The sequence below is a fragment of the Ochlerotatus camptorhynchus genome, unplaced genomic scaffold, assembly GCF_037179485.1.
Source record: "Ochlerotatus camptorhynchus isolate MF236.1 unplaced genomic scaffold, CSIRO-AGI_Acam_v1.1 ptg000026l, whole genome shotgun sequence".
In the NCBI taxonomy this organism is placed as follows: Eukaryota; Metazoa; Arthropoda; class Insecta; order Diptera; family Culicidae; genus Ochlerotatus; species Ochlerotatus camptorhynchus.
The window spans coordinates 226,423-246,105 of record NW_027040518.1 but is presented as its reverse complement, the minus strand read 5'-3'; the positions used below and the strand labels follow the sequence as shown (position 1 = coordinate 246,105).

Sequence of the window (19,683 nt, the reverse complement as noted above, 5' to 3'; positions counted from 1 at the left end):
CATCCATCTAACAATTTACCATATCGCTCTGCTTTAAAAAATGATAACTTAGCTCGTAGAAAAGTTTCTCAGCTACAACTTTGTCCTGAACCACTTTTCAATATAATGTAATCATAAAAATTAACAATAATTCAAGCCACTAATGTCTTACGATTATGCTCAACCAACTGTTCAGCAGGCAACATTGGTGTTTCTGGCGCTTGGAATAGAGCACAACAATCATGGCTACTATGTCACACTGCAAGATACAGTGTTGCTCACAAAACAGCTGCTTGATCATGCCATAAGATTATCAATCTCTTAAACAATTAATAACTATTTTATTTTACGTTTGGCTCAACAACTATATTCTGCTAAGTTGAAGCTGAGAAAATTTTCCATAAGTTTAGCTTTTGAATTTTTGAACAGTGCCATATAGAAAAAGGTAAGAAGACAATGAACAAAAAGTTTGGATTTCCCATAGTAATTTCCATATAAACTTCAAATGGTTTGTGCCAAGTCAGTTTCTTTTCAAATGAGTTCAAATTTTGTGAGACTAATCAGGACCCGATTTGAAACCGTTTGAGCACTGTGGAGCGAAAATGTCAAAATTTGCATCAGTCTAATGCACGTGTACATTAACTCTGCTCTAGAGGGAATTTATATCTGTAACTGAAAGCAGTTCGATTTTGTTTGCAAACCTGGTTAAATTGTCATATTTAATTATCTTAATGATAAATCGTCCCAGCTCAAACCTTTGTAGGGGTAAGAGGTGGGACCATCATCATCATCATCATTATCATCATCATCATCATCATATTATTAAATATTAAAGCAGTGTAAAGCGCAATTCCAAGGTCATCATGATTGGTTATCGATCGTATAATCGAATGCAATTGGTTTCGAGTTGCGATGGAATGTGATAATATAGAATTTTTGAACACACAAGATGAAACAATTCCTAGTGCACCAGGTGCAGGTGTTGCAGTCGCAAGTAGTCAGCAAATCATCACACGACCACTTAAATATTGACATCGTCTACATAAAACGACCGGCAGCCAATTGGTAGGATCTCGTTTATGGATATCGAAAATAGTAACGATCTCAAGCTGCTAACTTGAGGAACGCCTGACTTGCTTGTGAAATAGTCCAAATGGTCTGACCTAGAGAGGGTCTAGGTTAGGTTATCTTTATTAGCGAGACTTTCAGCCAGAGGCTAGAGAGGGTTTAGTCTGACCCAATTTTCACACAGCGTTTTTTATTGGTAAGGTAGGATTTAAACTAACGAATGAAGCCAATGCCCATTACCAATGAAGTCTTGATTCCCTGTGGTTAATGTCATCAAATATTGTGGATAGTTTCATTCAAAACTATGGTTAATTTTATTATTCATTATAATACGTAATATTAATAATAATATTAATAGTTATTCATGAAAGGCTTTACAATTCAAAATTATAAAAAAATGTTGCACGTGGACAAGGATCTAGTTTCTCTCTATTTTTTCGTAGCAGTTGGAGTCAGAGTCGCAGTCGGTACTTGTTCATCAACTCCAACTTTGAATTCTTATGGACATTCATTTTCTCAGCTGTAATTTTTTTCTCGACAAATGGCTGCTGATTTTGTAAAAACCTTCAGTGAAAAACCCGCCTACATTGAACCATTAAAAAAGGCTCCACCACAGGCCGGACTATTTTATATTCATCCCCGTCAAGCAATTGGGATCGCTTATTACACAACACCATGGCTATTTGGATTAAAGAAATGGTACTGCATTTGGAAGATGGATTTTGATCCAGCTTAGGAAGCTTCTCGTGCTGGCTAATTACAGATCATCCGGGTAATACCCTTTCTTTTTATTTGTTTACACTAAATTTCAATCTGTATTTATAAAAAAAAAACGAAGTAAAATTTAAATTGAGGAAATCGGATAGTTTGGTGGATACCGCGTTTGCTTACTGAGCAGAATATCATGAGTTTACTCTCAAGCTTCTTCCAAACAAAACAATTACTATGGTCGCATCGCCTGCTTATGCGAATCCTGACTCATCTCCTACCCAACTATCCAACTCCGTAGCATCTATGGGGGCATCGGTGAGTCACTGGCCTCCCGTTAAGTAGAAAATAACATAAACAATATGCTTCCTTTTCCCGTAACGGAGAAGATGGGCGTGGCTGGAAATGGTAAGTGTCATGCTTTGCTGTTCTATACTTTCATTGGAGAGCTATTCACTTCCAAATAGTTTTCCTTAAGCAATCAGAATAAGAACGTTAAAGTAGATACATGACAGTTGCCAGTATGCAATCTACGAATTCCTCCGTTACAAACGCAACGCAACTCCAACTCCATGACTTCTTATGTTCAAAAATAGATCTGACTCCAACTTCAGCTCCACGACTCCGGCTTCACAGCCCTGGAAATCGCAAATTATTTTTATTTTGTTTTCAACATTTGGACAACTAGATAGAGCAATGCAAGTGAAATTCAATAATTTCCCGCTGGAATTCACCAAAATCTCCATACAAACTTCAAACGATTTCAAACCTTCATCCAGCATTTTTTGAACCGACTCATATTTTAGTTCTCAGGCTAAAAAAAAACATGACGAAATGACTCGAATTTTGAATTTGTGAATTCTAGGTCCTAGAAATATTCAATATTTTAGTGCTTCAATTCAGGAAAATATTGAAGATTCTAAAAAAAACTTCACTAGTGATGTCAGACCAACACGACAAAAATATCAAGAATTTAGAATTTATCAGGTACCACAAGCAGGCATGTCTAAACGCAACACTATACTGCGTACTGCCTTTTTTACACACCACAAGAAACGCTTTGACCACTCATCTATCAGCTTTAGTTGAAATAAAATATGCTAAAAGCGTATAAGAGCTACGATAATCTTTCAGAAGTCGCCCCAAAGAAAATTCCGCGAGCAGCAAGCGTGTTTTCCAAAATCGAAAACACTCGGCTGCGGTGTTTCCCGAAGTCAGAAACACTCGGCTTTGGTGCTTGCCGATGGTTTATACACCGGTGCAAACAATTATGCACGGACACCGGTACCGGTGCCTTGTTCGCTGCGTTTGGTGTTTTCTATCGAGCACTGGTACGGAGCGTACAACTAAATGCTCTTGGTGGTGTGTTTGTAGGCAAAAGTGCCACCCGTGCATAAGGGTTCAGTGTTTTTACCATGGCTGACCACAAGTGTTGAATTTCGGTGTTCAGAGTCAAGAATTTAAAAAAAATAAAGGGTTGTATCCTAGAGACGACCGCAGTATGACGTAGAACCCCGCAAAATTGATGTTTTTCCTGCATTTTTGACTATTATACTTTATCTTAAAATTTTCAAGTATTTCAATGTTTCGGTTATGGTTCACTCAAAACAATTTACACATTTTTCTTAACGGGTTACGCCCCTTAAGACAACTTTCAAAAAATCGATTTTTTTTTACTGTCCTATTCGAAAGTATATAAAGTCAAGAATATTTCTTCAAAAGATCAAGTTTATCAAGTACAAAAATATTCACTTATAGTGGGCTAAACCCAACTTGAAACTTTAAACGCGATTATCTCGGAATCATATTTTCAAAACCGGTGCCAAAAATTTCCGAAATGTATACATTCGTTTTGATTTCTGCCGCCATTTTGTCAAAAAAATTAAAAAAAACGAACGATCAAGGACTAGTTTAACACATGGTTAACGATTTGGCATGGTTTTTTTTTTTTTTATTTCAGATGATTACATCACAAACCGCAGTTGGCACCGCAAAAAGCGTTTTTTAGAACATCGTCCACGGGGAGAAGCCGCTCGCCAGGACCTCGTTTTTACAGCATCGACTGATAAATGTATCATTTAATGTGTGTTCAATGAACGGCAGAAAACCGATTTTCAATATGTTGCGTCGTTTTCGAGAAATAAAAATCCAAACTTGCGCTTTTTTTTCGGTCTTGCAGGTAGGCGTAACCCCTTAACAAATATCCATGTGAAATTCAACATGATTTTCATTTGACCACACATAATTTGGCGGCACAATTTGCATTTAGGTTAACATCCGAACCCAAGTAACAAATCTAGAGCTGCTTGGCTATATTCAAAATTTATAAAGGTTTTATTGCAGCTGCAACCATTACCTACAGCTTTATGACGGTCATATACAATGCAAGTCATTTAACATTCTCATAGCTATCTACAAAACCCCTATAAAGCTAATAAAAAACCAACTGATGCTTATGCTATTTTCACTAATGAAAGGTTTTATGATTGCCTTGAAATATAAAAAAAAGCAATATGAATTGCCCTTATTAAACCCAAAAATAAATTCTTTTATTGCTATGTAAGTAACCGCAATAAAACTAGTTGGCCATGAAACAGTTATTTTAAAACCATTATAAGCATTCAGTTGCAACTTGTCAGAAGTGTAAATGGGCAGTTTATTTTTACAACATAGAAAGAATCAAAACTTTCCGGTACTTCCAAGCCGAGAGCAAAGAAAATCAACAAAATTTTTAGCATGAGCCCGTTTATTTGCTACAGTCAGCCGCAAACCTTCGTGAATAACTCCAACAAAGAAAAAAATGCCGCTGCATTTTCTGCGGATGTCACAAAGGAAGCTGTAAAGAGTGTGCCTCCTCACCATTCTGAGCCAGCTTCACTTCGAATGGACGCATTGCTACACCAAAAATGACTCATGAAGAGGAAATATATAATTATCTGGAGTCGGAGGATGATACCTATGCCAACTTGCGTCTCTTATCAGATTTACAGTCGTGGATGGTCACAACAATTCAACAATCAGCATTGAAAATTTTCTTTCCTTTTCGTTCCTTTTTTTTCATGGGGTGACACTGTCGAATCTTGGTCGAAATACATGGAATGGTGACAGTTCTAGTACAAAAAAGTTGAAATCACGCAAATAGTGCTCGAAATAAAATCATGCATTATGCTTTTCTGTTCTGCTTCCATCCAATGTAAGCATTAGGGAAAATCTCTCTAATAAAGCAAAAAAAAAGTAAGCATAGGACATTTTAAGAAATTGCGCTTGGTGTTTTTCTTGCCTGCTGACCTCTGTCGCCATATTATCATTATGAAAATTCCATTAGCCTTGGAATAAAATCCAAGAAATTTCAATAAAATAATAGCTATATTAGAGATCCAAACTGATGTCCAGTGTGCATTGGTATGAATTTATTTATTGAGATTTATATTCTGTAAAATTAAGATGATTCCATCAAATTTATTTGATTTCTAAAAAAAATCTTTTTTCTTCTCTTTTATTTTTGAGGATTTTTTATTTTTGATGCGCATTTATTTACGCTCATATTATCCCAATATACACGATAAAATTTCAAGCGCATCTGGATTTCACGCCGTTTTATTATGAATGGGGTGGGGCAGAAAGTTTCTTTTGTGCAGAATATATAAAAAAGGATGGACTTTGGATGTTAATATAATTGCATAGGTATATAGAGGTACCAGATATGTTTTACAGTCAGTTGTTGGTAGTTTACCAACGGAATTTCATTGGATGTATGTCTCCTCTTAAGCAATTGTTTTAAAAATGTTGACTCTTGTTTCTACTTATAATTGTAGTTTGCTTAAAATTTATTTCCCGGAAAAAAGTGATCGTCAAACCCATGAGCCTTATTACGGGTTTCACTAGTCTAGCAATGGACGATCTTGGACCGAAACATAAAAAATCGATTCTTTTGGTTCGATTAATCGATCTTTTGAATCGATCTCAAACACAACAAAATTCGACTGGATCGATCCTTTTCATTCGATTTCTGTTTCGATCCAGCAACAACAAAAATCAGTGCATTTGCATTTTCAATTTAATATTGACCTGTACCTGGAGTCTTCAGCTCACGCTCGGGCAGTTAAATCAACCGGTGATTACTCGTGTTTATTTCAGCTACCGTGAGGACGTAATTTGTGATTAGCCCCGATCCCTTTCAAATTGCATCATTATTTATGTACGGTCCTTATATTTGAAATGACCTTTCACATTCATCTAGTTAATCGATTAATCGATTAACGAACCGAAAAGTAAAATATTTGTAATAGGTTATATCATGCCGATATAAGCAACTTCTACAGAGGATCATCACCGCTCGTTTCAATCATGTGCTGAACTCTCATTGGTGGCAAAATGACAGCACAGCGAACAAAAAATAATCGATTAGTTGTTAATCGAGTTGTTAAAAAGTGGGACATCTCTGATTTTGGTGTGATTGTTTTGATATAAAGTGCGCCAAATTTCATCTCTACGGAGGGGGCAGCAAAACCACAAAATTACCTTGCATACGGGGGTATTCATTGGATGAAAGGGACCGTGAAAGAGGACACTAAAATAGAAAGTTTTTGTTCCGACAGTTTCATCTTAGTATTCTTCTTTGGTTAAATTATGTCTGAGCAGATCTCTAGTACCGAAAGAGTATACGATGATTGCACACATCTGTCCCCCCCACCAAAACCAAACGGAGGCCTGTGGAATACTCATGACGAAATGGTTAAAAAAGTTATTAATCTACATATGTACAAACATTCACTTCTTATGACATATTTCAGGTTAATCAGTCCTCTGCTATTTCAGAACTGGATCGTCAAGGGTGCATATCGGCAGGATTACAAAATTTCTTGCATCAGCCTGTTTTCCCACGTTCTGTCGATCCTTTTCGAGCATTTGAGAAAATCCGTAGTGTATATCCCCATCTAAACCCCATTGCTCGAGACTATTTATCAAGAATGGTAACAAGTGTTCCGTCAGAGAGGCTATTGTCTTAAACTGGTGAAACCACACAGAATCGATATCGACTCAATGCTAAACGCATGGCTTAATTAGCTTTCTTGGGATTCCTCTCGGATGAGTTTTGGGATATCTGAATTAAGTACTTTCCGTACTTACCTGCTTTTACACTCCGACCATCGAATCGTTTTGTTTCATATGTTAATCTTTCGTTTTTTCAATCGTTCATTTATTTAATACCAATAAAACGAATATTATAACCTGTTAAATCCCTTACCTAATCACGAATCCTGAGCAAAAACTTCCAAATGTCAAATGAAATCAAAATAGTCACTTACTATATTCTCACGTAGATCATCCGGTAAAGAATTAGATCCGCGGTACACGGTAAAGACCGTGAAGCATGGAGGTGGTAGCATCATGGTTTGGAGCTGTTTTTCTTGGCATGGAGTAGGTCCCATTTTCCGCATTAATTCCACCATGACCAAATTTGAATACAAAGAAATCATGGAGGAGGTTATGCCATAGAGGTAACTCTAAGACTAGAAGGTCCCGAAATAACGTGCTCAACTTTTTGGCTCAGCTCTGGTACTATCTTCGATCCCAAGCTAATAGATGTACCTCTCGAAACATATGAAAATCCACGAGCCATTTTATCTGTCAAACTTTCATAGCGAATCAAAACAAACATTGCGTAGTACTAGAATTTCGACTAGAATGGGGTACGTTAATCGTTTGCTTGGGACCAATAGGCTAGTCAAGTAGTGAGCCAATTTAAAATCGTTAGTTTCGTATTGATTGTTGGTTATGCTCCCTTATGCAGAAGAGAACACGCCTCATAGATGGCATTTTCAGCAAGACAACGATCCGAAACACATTTCTAAGTATGTAAAGGAATGGTTTCGTGCAAACAAAGTGTCGATTATTTCATGGCCTAGCCAATCTCCTGACATCCACCTCATCGAAACTTTATGAAAAGAGCTTAAAATAAAGTTATCTGGTCAAGCATATTCAAATAAGGATAAACTATTGACCACAGTTAAAAAAAAAAGTGGTATACTATACCAAAGGAAACTTTTCAGTGCTTGGTTGAAATAATGCCAAGAAGATTGAACAAGGTTTTGCTTAACAATTGAGGGCACAGCGGTTACTAAGCGTCATTAGTCTAATAAAACTTATACAATTATTTTCAAACATTCTATAATATACTTTAATGCAACACACCTATTTCACTGACCAGGCATATTTTATGTATGATTCTAATGAGTGAGTCGTTTGACGTTTTAACTTTGAGTTTTCTCATATAATTACTTAACTTTTATTACACATTTGATAGTGTAACTTCACTTTAAAGTCGAATAAAATTAAGTTGAATGAACATAACCTAACATTTCGCAATTATTTTGCCTACACCTATTTTAATGACCAGCAGTGATGTATGTTACACTCACAACATTAACTGCGTACCAAATACACAATTTATTTCTTAATGATATCAATCATCACACTAAATGGCTATTATAGGTGAAATGTCATAACAAGATAGCTCATGTAACGTAATATCAACTCTAGAGTGAACTTGGTTAAATTAAAGTTAAATTCGCATAGGATGGCGTGGCGCATGGTCCAGCAGCGAGCAGGACCAAGTCAGTGGCTAAAGGTGGATCACGGCGTGATCACCTGTCACACAATGAGGAATGAGACTTGGACATGTAAAATACCCCCCTCTCCTGTGTATAACGATAACTCAAAAAATATATGGGGACTTATTATGGATGTCACTTTACGGCGAAAACTCGTCACTTTTCGTGACGGTGAAGTGATTCCCATTTGATTTGTACAACAATCACGGCTCTTATTCTGAGTATCACTTCTTTATCACCGTTTAGTAACTAACTGATTTTAAGTCAGTTGTTGGTAATTCATCGAGTGTATGTCTCCTCTTATGCATTTTTTTTTTAAATGTTGGCTCTGCGTGTAAAAAAATTGACGGAATTCAACCTTTTTTTTTTACGTAATTGTAGTTTGCTTAAAATTTATTTCCCAGAAAAAAGTGATCGTAAAAGTCCATGTCTTTTTCGGGTCATTGTAAAGGGGGGGGGGGGATAATTTTTTGCATACATTACTTTTGCAAGCCCCATTCATCATTGTGGTGGTTACGCCGTGATCCACCTTTAGCCACTGACTTGGTCCTGTTTGCTGCAGAACCTAGTGCCACGCCGTCCGAAGCGGTAATGAGCAGAGGCAGGAAAGCAGCGCTGATTTATATATTTTCAGGTTCAAACAGAATGATGTGCAACTAAGTGGTATTCGTTTATGATGACTGTGTTTAGGGAAAACGTTTAGTTCATGAAAAACAGTGACCAAAATTATCATTTGCGCATTTTTCAAAAGTTTTTTGATTAAAAATTTGAAAAATATTTATTTCAAAAGATTTGTAAACTAATATCCTATCGATTGGCGTATTTGGATTTTAATTTTATCTATAAATGACAAAGTTACAAGCGTTCAAAACCTAACACTATTTCACCACACATATTTTTTTGATTTGTACCCCAGTATAGTCGACAAAGGCGTAGTTCTACGTCAAAATACAAAGCAAATTTAGATTATATGTTGTGAGACTTAGAATATTAAAAAATAATAATCTTGATTTGTTTTCCGTCGATCTTGTTTTCCGTGCTGAGCACCAATGCTACCGACGCCAGGGAGGCAGCTATCACACCTGGACTCTACTACATATCGACCCATCAACTCATGAACTTGAGACCAACCGCTTTACTTCCCTTGTATTCGTACTATCATGCTTTACCGTCACCTTTCTTACACAACACAAACGGTACAACAACATTCGACCAAAAAGAAAATTATCAAATAACTATCATATTTTTTTTTGTTTATTTTTTTTTTTTTTTTTCTTTATTAGAGAGATTTTTAGCCTAAGGCTAGTTCATCTCTTAAATTTTTTTTTTTTTTTTTTTTTTTTTTTTTTTGTTTATTAATTTATTTGATGAGGCTCAACCGAATTAACTTTACAGAGCCGATGATTCTTGTTACTATGTGGTTTACTTGTATGGCAGATTCGCCAACGGGGGTCAGAGCGCTTCCGTTGCAGCAATGGACGCAAAACGTGGTCAGCACTTACACATTCATCACGAAACGGTTGCTTTCCAAAGTCGACGACGTATCGACTGAAAGAACTGCTGATGAAGAACAATGAGGAGGACCAATGGCTGCTGTCGAGTAAACAGACGATCGCGTGACACACATTGAGAGTGGTCTGCATCTGTCGACAGCCGAGTGAACACTCCAATAACTATCATATGACATGTGCGATTTCGTCCTAATTCCTCAATTTGGTGTTAATTGAACCATTTCTGAACAGAAATGTTACTAATAAAACATCGTTGCTTGCTATTTTCGAAATTTACACAAGCACACTGTCAGAAGCTCTAATTATAAGAAAAACTAAAATACATACATTCGCGACGATCTTCGGCGACAGTGTCGTATGACAGAGCCTGTAATATGACATTTTAGATTGGTACCATAATGTGATAGCTTGTTTGCAAATTTCATCAGCAAAATCAGTCGATTATCACAGAAAATGTGTTGAATACCGTGAACGTTAACAAGACTGGCCAGGACCTATCATGAGATATATCAAATAGGTTATATTGAATGCTCAGGGAGGATGCTGGGTTATTAAGCCGAAGATCAGTAGGCCGAATGGTCACTAGGCCAATTGGTGATTAGGCAGAATGGCCGTTAGACCGAACGATCACTAGGCCGAGCTGTTATTAGGCCGAATGGTCACTATGTCAAATTCCGAAAAAATATTTATTAACAAGCAACGAAAATCTGCTGGTTTGGAAAAGAGAATAATCAGCAAATAATAAAAGGATAAATTAAGTTAATTAATATTGGACTCAAATCGCACACAATTATTCCGTCTGATGTTAGAAAGAAGAAGATGGAAAATTTCTATGCTACTACTTGAGAAAACCGGGAAAACCAGAAATTTAATTTTCCCTGTAAAAATCAGGAATTGACAGGTAATTTCATCATAACTCAGGGTATTTTGAAATTCTCTTACTATAAGCTTTTTGTTAATACTGTAATTCATTCTATTATGCAAATATTTAATTTTCCTTGTTTTTTCTTTCACTAATTGAACTTAAAAGATCCTGTGCAGATTTATTTTCAGTACCTTAATAAATTTTAAACTTCAGAAGAATTGTTTTCTATTTTAAGCTCTAGAATAAAGATATTTTTCACAAATTAGAAATTTAAAAAAATAGAAACTTTGTACTTAAAAATAATTATAGATGACAAATTTGAAAAAAATATCAAAATCCAAGGCTCATGAAATTGAATGATAATTGTTCTGGGAGTTCTGGGAAGAATTGTGACGAAAACATCAAGTGCAATTTGCTTTCAATGCAGTCCTGAGGAACTCAAGATTCTATGTGAATCCTGAATACCAAGTTAGTTCTGAGTAGAACTCCAAGTAAACTCTGAATGGATTTTCTTTTTTTAAGCGAAAAAAAGAATTCTTGGCATAATTCCATGGAAAGTTTCAGAGTTTACATCGGGAGTATGCTAAACGGAGAATGACAATTAAATCTGAAAGTAATTCCAGGAAAACTTCAAAGGAACTCCGAAACTAATTCCAAAAGGCTTCTGGCTTGAGTGCAAAATAATTTTGAATTAGAAATCTACGGAATTTGTTACTTCACTGCAAGCGCATTCTTACACGGATAGAAAACTCCTTATACCTTTTGGCAAATTTCTATTGCTCATTATTCATAAAATGTATAAGTCAACTTATAAGCAGACGCCTTGCAAAAAGTTAATGAAGATCATGAAATGTATAAGCGGTCACACATACCTTTTATGCATTCTCATAGGACCTATGTGGTTTGTCTTATGGAATGTATAAGGCTGATGTTTTGGCAAAAATGTATAAGTGAAACACATGAATAAAATAATTGATTTTCTCTTCGTGTAGGATACTTTCAAAGTGAGTATGAACTGTAACTAGTAACTGATTTTTGACATAATTTTTCGTTATTTTTCTTGTGGAACATGGCAACCTAATACTTTTTTGGACTGTAAACTAAAATTTTTGCTGAATCCCAGGACTTTCCGGGAAGAGCCATCAGAATTTTCGGAATGGTCGGCGAATGCAACACTAAGCTCAGCTATGGAAATTTTCTAAATTATATTTATTTATGTAGCTACAAAATCGGAGAAGTCAGCTCTCCCATCGCTTGCGAACAAAATTACAGCTCAACTCACCTGCTCAAAACCTCTGAAGATTTCACTATTTTTGGAGTAGTTGCAACATAATTGACACTGCTCGGCGTTGTCACATCGTTGTGCTGTTCGGACGAGGACGCACCAGTCGTGGTCAGACGCTCACTTTCGCCGACATCTTCGTCGTCCTCCTCGACGTCATAATTATCCTCATCATCCTGGCCGTCGTAGTCACGAGGCAAATGCTCATTAGCGTCGGTTTTCGTTTCAATCGCACTCCGGCCGAACTGCATGGCTTTGTGATTCCGTGACCGATTTTCGGTTTCCTCGGCGACTGCCGCCGATCCCATCAGGACCACCGAAAGGAACACCAGACTCGACACAAGCACCATCGAGCTGGAGATTTTTTCACTTCTACTACTGCCGGTGAACATGGTGGGTGTTACCTTCCACGGTTTTTTTTCTTATCGCCGAAAATAAAAATAAAAACCCGGTCCAGGAGAAAAAAAAATAGGATTGCACCTATTCAAATTCGTTCACTCGTTGAATGCTTTCTTTCAGGCAGAAATTTTCCCTTGCCTGTTGCCTGCGAATGCACCAACCTTTCGTAAATAAAAATTTCCAGAGCTGTTGGTGCTGCACACAAAAACCAGAATTACAATTTTCCCACAATTTTCCTGGAAACTCACTCGCAGCGTCCTTTCGCTTCTCAGTTGCCCTACTCTTCCAGAGTCCGATGCTTTTTCACTAAGGCAAATATTTTATCATAATTTCATTTCATTTTTTCCACTCGCTTTTTTTTTTCGTTCCTTCCCCCGACCAACGACTTTCAATCCACTGTGTCAGAGAGAAGCTAACAAGGAGTCGAATCACGATCGAGAAGAGTCGTGCCAAACGGAAAACAGCACGCTCGAATCAAAAGGCGAAAAACTTATTTTCCCCCGCCCACGTAACGATCTTGGTTCACCAGCAGCAACCCGCACACATTCCACGTTCACTTGGCCAAGGCAATAGTAGCAACTTGATTGGTTGCAATAGTGGGTAGAACACGCAAAAAAATGAACCGGCAAGGCAAACAATGCTCAAGCACACTGACGGAACGTAATAATAATTTTCCCTCGCACAGACGCGGCTCACACACTACTAGAGGCACCACTCAACGAGCGAGCACCATGAATTTATCTATCCGCACGGAATTCTGGCCAAGGATCCTTCCGAGGAATAATCTGATAAATGTCTATCTTTTATCACGGTTCACAAATGATTGAAATAGATTAGATTACGAGTGGTCGGGGAGAAGGTTTCGCTCTCGTCGTCGACTGACTCTTCAGGACGATGGTGATGGAGGAAGTGGAAGGGAGGGATGCTGGTTGGCCGAGATTCGATCACCACTGACCGCATCAATGGTCCAATTCACTCACTTGACACCAACGTGATGTTTTTTCGGAAAAAAAAAATAGTGCCGCAGAGAGAAGGAACGAAAGAATGTGATTTGTGACTGAGAGTGGCGTGGCAGTAACGAGCAGAACGTTGGAAGCTGGACGGTGCGAGCTTAATGGGTGGGATTTGAAAAAAGGAAAAAATTTGGATTTGAGTACTGCGGGGTAAATTGGCCTTTAATTGACCCATTCTCCTTAGTAGATCCCTTGTGCATCAAATCATTTAAGATAATTGAACCATTCATCGGTAAATTCCATCAGAAGACATCTTTCATAACTCATCTGCATAGGATTTATGAAAAAAAAACATTGGTCAAATACTGTTTAAAACATGGAGAAAATTAATTCTAATGTGTGTAAACAATCCTATAATGGACCCCGGGTGGTCCATAAAAGATTAAGGGTGACTTCAATTTGTAAAGCAGATTTTCGTGGATAAATCAAAGTAATATTCTTATCCGCGTGATATTGAGAGCGGATGAGAGCAAAGAGTTTTCATTTTGTTAATCAAGAGGAAAATATGTCCTTCATTCAAAGAAGGAAACATTTCTCAAAATATTTAACGACAAAACAGAATACTTTAGGCTTGAAATTGAACATTCCCAACCATAATATTCAGTCAGAATTGGAATGCAGATATACATCGATACAATAACTGTTACTGATCGATACGATAACTGTTACTTTTGACTTCCATCACTGATATCTTGCAAACTATCATTCAATCAAGCAAAGTAAGAACTCCTTCAACTGTCCATACAATTCCCTAACTATTGGTACTGTTGATTTGAATGATTGAACTGCTATAAGAGATATTGACGTTGGAAGTCAAAAGTGACGAGTAACGTTACTGCGAGGTATACCTGTATGACAAATTTAGAGCATTCTAGAGTTACTCTAAGAAACTCTCTTACTCTCTGAACGAACCTTTCTCTCATTGCTAGTAGATTTTTCTACTAGGTCTTATTTATTTCATGACAACAAGACGAGGTTCGTTTAAGACATTTTAAAATCTTCAGCTCGATATTTAACCTCGTTTGTTTTGAAAGTGATGACCAGCAAAAGAAGACTTACATTTCACTGTTGCTGATTTTAACTGTCTTGAATACCAAAATCCAAATCAAACATCGAGATTCAGAATAATGTTTCCTCATTATCGGAGTCACACTCAGGTTGCAGCTCCAAGCAAGCCGGAAAGTGGACAGTAAGTTTTTGTTATAATCCAGGTTTTTTGAAAAGTGATTGATACTTATAAACATTTCTATCAAGAATATATGTTGGCATCGAATGCAGCAAAAAGTTGGAGATGTAGCTTTGCATCATCAAAACAGCATTAACTTTCAAGAGCTGACTGCAATACTAAGGCTCTTGGTCTACTGTGCGATGAAGATATAAAGAGTATTGAAAAGCAGATGCAATGTGGTTTCACAAGAATTTCCAGGTCGGTCCGAAACTCAGATGGATCCCTGAAAATGTCAGATTTTTAAGCCAGATTCAATGAAGACCCCGAGTAGTTTACATTTGAAAAGGGCCTAAAGGCTGACTAAAAGTAAATTGGTACGCACAAAAAGACCTGTAATTCGTGATTCAATAAGTTTCAAAATGTCCATTAATGGTTGCTTAGCAGTACTTTTATTAAAACTTCAAAGTTAAATCATAAGATGGTTACATTTCTCCAGTTCGAACGAAATCTCGAACCTTCGTCTTGATAGAGCCTATCAGCGCCCGCACAGTGGAAATGGACCCAGAATCAGCGCATTTCTTCCATTTTGCCCGCATCTGCTAGATGTCCTTGTCTGCCCCGCCACTTCGTCGCAGTCGCTGCTTTGCTTTTGTCGAAATTCCGGGCAATTCAGAGGATTCTTTAGCTTCGGGACAAAATCGATCATGTTGGCAGCATACCGCTTCAGAACCACCTTGGAGTAGTTACAGCTGGTCAAATCAGGGTGGTTTTGCCCCTATGCTTGCGGACAGTGTTGGCAAAATCAGAAATCAATTGATATTTTTCCACTCTCATGCGCTCGCAGTATCACGCATGATATTGAACAAAATATCATGCTCGATATTGATTTTACAAGCTCCTTTGATATTGCGAGACCATTCACAACGTGCAAAAATCAAGCTGAGAGTTGACTCGACACAAAAATGATTCCATTGCACATCGTTTTCCTAGAAAGAGAGAGCACAGTTTGCTATCTCTTGTTAATCTTCACCGATGGCATACGCAAAGGGACTGCTGCAAGCCGTTATGGAAGTTTCGGTTGCATTCGGGTGTAAAGCAAAAATCATTAAACTCAATCTCACCACAGTTTGGTGAGATTTGCAGTTGGTGAGTTTTGTTAGCTTGATATTCCGAGCTGCGATATCACAGCTTGCAAGATCAACCGCAGTAGTTTGCATGTTGATTGTTGTCTACGAAAATAAAGCGTGATCTTGGGCGTGGGTAAGATTTGATTTATTTGATATTTTCCCAACACTGCTTGCGGATGAACGGCAATACACGCTTTTTCAGGCATTCTTCGATGTAAACTTGGGATGTCATCGTCGAGGATGACGAATGGTTCCGTTTTCAGACCACAACTGAAAATCGCATGCCAAATCATGGCCTTCTTCGCGAACTTGTCGGCAAACACGAACTTGAATCTTCCCGGCACATCCAGTCGCAATGTAAAGCTTTTGACCGGGAAACTGCTTAAAATCGAGTTTGACGTATGTTTCGTCATCGATCAAAGTGTGTGTCGTCAAAATACGGTCGTACAAGAGCCTTGCACGCGTTTTGGCAACGGAATTCTGCTTCATGTGCCGGTTCGGATGTTTACTGGTTTTGTACGACTTGTATCCTTCTCTGGCAAGGATGTTTCGCACCGTTTGAAAGTTTCCGTTGTACCTTCTGGCCACATCTCAGATCAAAAGACCGGAGTTGGCTATAACGCACCTCAACACCTTGCTGCGCAGCTGACGATCCCTGGTTCCAGTTTTTTCGTAGGTTTGCTGATTCCTTTCCCCACTCAGGGGTTCCTTGTAGGTTTTGAGCACTCGACAAACTGTTGTTTTCGGCATCTTCAGCACTTTATCCAGCTTGGAACCGAACCACTCCGGATTTTCCAGGTGATTTTTTTCTTCTCTCTAGTTCCATTTGACGTTATTTCTGAACGCGATCGACTACTTTGATCAAACTTGCACCAATTGTTCTCTATCGGCGAATCCAACTTAAACTAATGCGCACCTGGTGACAGGAATAAGCACTATCCGAAGGTGATCAGATAGTGACAGCCCTTGGAAATTTCATTATTTTTATGGAAATTAGTTAAATTACAGTGCTAGTTCGTGTAAATATGCTATTAAAATGAATGAATATTGCACAAAACCTAAAAAACTATTGTGATATGTGTCTATCGTAAAATAAAATAGTTTTCAAATAAATTGAAAAAAACATGCTAAGGTTATGGACATGGTTATGTTAACAGCCATACCACATCGATTAATGTTGATATGGAGACGCCATAATAAAAATGTTATGGTTAATTTGCTTAACGACGTGTTCAAGGTATTATCCAAACCATTTCGTTGAATATTTCAATGATGTGGGTTACCGTTCGTTTATGGTAATTTTTTATTATGGCGTGACTAACCAAATTAAATAAAAATAGAAGAGCTCCTTTGTTAAATGTATTCCAATGCAGGCACCCGATGCTGGTTGTTGGTTTAATACGGTAGCACAGAACAGAAGGGGAAGTGCAAACAAATCGGTGAATCAAAAAGTGGTTCATTTTTCTGCTCAACAAGCTATGTGTTGTGGAGACGTTCCACATGGGCTTCCTATATGTACTCACACTATCATAGCATGCTGCCTATCTTAACTGCAGGCAGAAGATGCCTACTACCGCTAGGTGCGCTAGTGTTCGCAAATGACAAGTGGAGCCACTTTCTGATCCGAAGTTCCACTCCTGTGACGGTAGGATTGTATTCGGATACGATTTGCAACCATCGACCGAAGCATGCAGGGATTTAGTTGGTTTTATCGTGTTTGTTCTACGATTTTTTTTATTTCAATGCTATTTCAATAATTTAGCACTTAAATATCTAATTCTACTTACCAGCGGGATTCTTTTTATGAAAAAAGAAGAAAAGGTTTCCGTTCGGCTATATTCCTTCAACTACAGGAAAGATTCAGGTTCAGCTATACGAAAGATGATGTTCCTGCGGATGGAACAATATATTGTTTTGATTGCTTCAATATGTAAAATTGTTCTATCAACTCACCACAAACAACAAAACTAATTGATTTAATTCAATCTTCTATGGGATGATCCTGCAGGATTGCATTCTCAGTTTGAATCCTGTATAAATATTGTTAACATTATTTGTTGATGTTTTGCTGGGAACAACATATTTTTCATTTTGAAGAAATCTCAATAATTTTGCATTTAAAAATAAGGATTTACTCACCATTCTTACCGGCACTACTTTTCTGTTCATATTTGCTTTCTGTTATTGAATAAAGCAATTACAATAACACGTAAAACATAGTTTTCTTATCACAAACTTGAAAATATATGCAGTTTGATCAGGCATGGAAAATCATTTGTATTCATTTCATACATTCATTTACATTCATTTGCCTTTAACTTTTTTCATCAACAGCATTCCGCAAAATGATGTATAGAGCTTTTGTAGGTTTTGTTATTAACTACAAGTTTTGCTGATAACTCAAATCTGTATCTCTTATGCATCACGAACTAGAGCGGGCAGAACTTGTTACTGTTTTTCAGTGAAAGTAAAATACATTCACTGAAAAACAGTAGTGCCTTCTGTCCGCTCTGCTTCGTCATGCATAAGAGATGCGGGTTTGACTTGTTAACAAAAGTTGTAGCTAACAACAAAACCTACAAAAGTTCTATACATCATTTTGCGGAATGCTGTTGAAGAAAAAAGTTAGAGGCAAATGAATGTAAATGAATGCACGAAATGAATGCAAATGATTTTCCATGCCTGAGTTTGACAGATGATCTCAAGTTCATCACCGCTGCGATTACAGCTGGTAGCTATCAAGCGGTGCTATAGAACGGTATCAAAAACCGATTTGTTTACATTTTGATTATAGACCCTTTTCAAATGTTACGGGTGATATGCCTTGTTCATTATAATTCGTCATCATTTCGATGCAGATCAGAGCATATCAGAGTTATTCTGAGTAGCTCTCAGCTAAAGAGACCCTCGCATCAAAGCTGTCCTCCCCCTTGCGTACCCCTTTCAGTTTAACTAACTTCGGTTTTCGAGTCTAAACGAAGTCTTATTTTGGCTTTCAATCCCTTTCACCGACACTGTCACCTGCAGGCTTGCCAAAAGCTCCATCAAGAGTCACCAATAAGCTGAGCTCCAGCATATTTTGATGATGAAATATTTTGCTCTCATGGAGCTATACTTGATGCTCAAGCTGGGCTCTTGCCAACCCGCATCTTTGTGAGCGATGCGGAGCTCGTTCTCGGGTGTACATCGACTCTGCCTGCCGAGCAGAAATTTTAAAGCGAACCCCACACGGTAAGAACCCCACACAAGTATTGACAATAATATTGATGATGTGAATACAGAAATATTGTCAATACCGATGTATTGACGCCAATATAAAATGTATTGACAATACGATTATTGTCAATAAAAGCCATCGTGTACGGTCCACATAACTTCGTGCTGCGCTCGCGCAAAGCAGTAAACTTGGAGCTTCGTGATGTATTCGTAGAGAGCTTGGCTCTTGATGGCTTCTCCCAGTGCGATGAATGAGTGATTTTGTATTGTATTCGAGAAAGAAGTGCACAACCAAGAAATGAAAAAAAAAACATTATCGAACGTATGCATACATTCCGTAACGCCAAAGTGGAAATTGTATTCGTAGGGTAACTGTCTATATTCTATTCTATATATTCATGTTGAAAATAACCGTATTTGTTTTTGTTTGGTTTGACAGCTATGCGAACAAAATAAACATATTTTGAAATTATTTTAGTATTTGAGTGCAGGGTAAAGCAAAATAGAACGGATTGCAAAGAAATGAAAATAAAAAAGATCTTCGGGCAGGACATCTAAATCCCTGCTTATTTTGTGCGATTAAGTGTGAGCTGTGGGTATTGGGGTCCTTGTCCGGGATGCGGGGACCCGTCGGGGTGAAGTTGATACAGTTTTGTCAAGTTGGTTTCCGGATCCATCTTCGGTTTTGCCACATTCGGGCCGCTTTTTGTTAAGTTGAGCAAAGCTGGGGCAA

At 37.7% G+C, this 19,683-nt stretch overlaps 1 protein-coding gene across 1 annotated transcript in view; it reads right to left on the bottom strand.

Moving 5' to 3' along the window:
* Window positions 1–12,438, bottom strand: part of LOC135708214 (uncharacterized) — a 125,944-nt gene extending 113,506 nt beyond the window's left edge. The window contains exon 1 of the mRNA XM_065230221.1: window positions 12,028–12,438. Coding sequence (XP_065086293.1) covers window positions 12,028–12,419 — 392 coding nt within the window. The 5' untranslated portion in view covers window positions 12,420–12,438. The remainder of the gene's footprint in view (window positions 1–12,027) is intronic.
* Window positions 12,439–19,683: the final 7,245 nt, after the last annotated feature.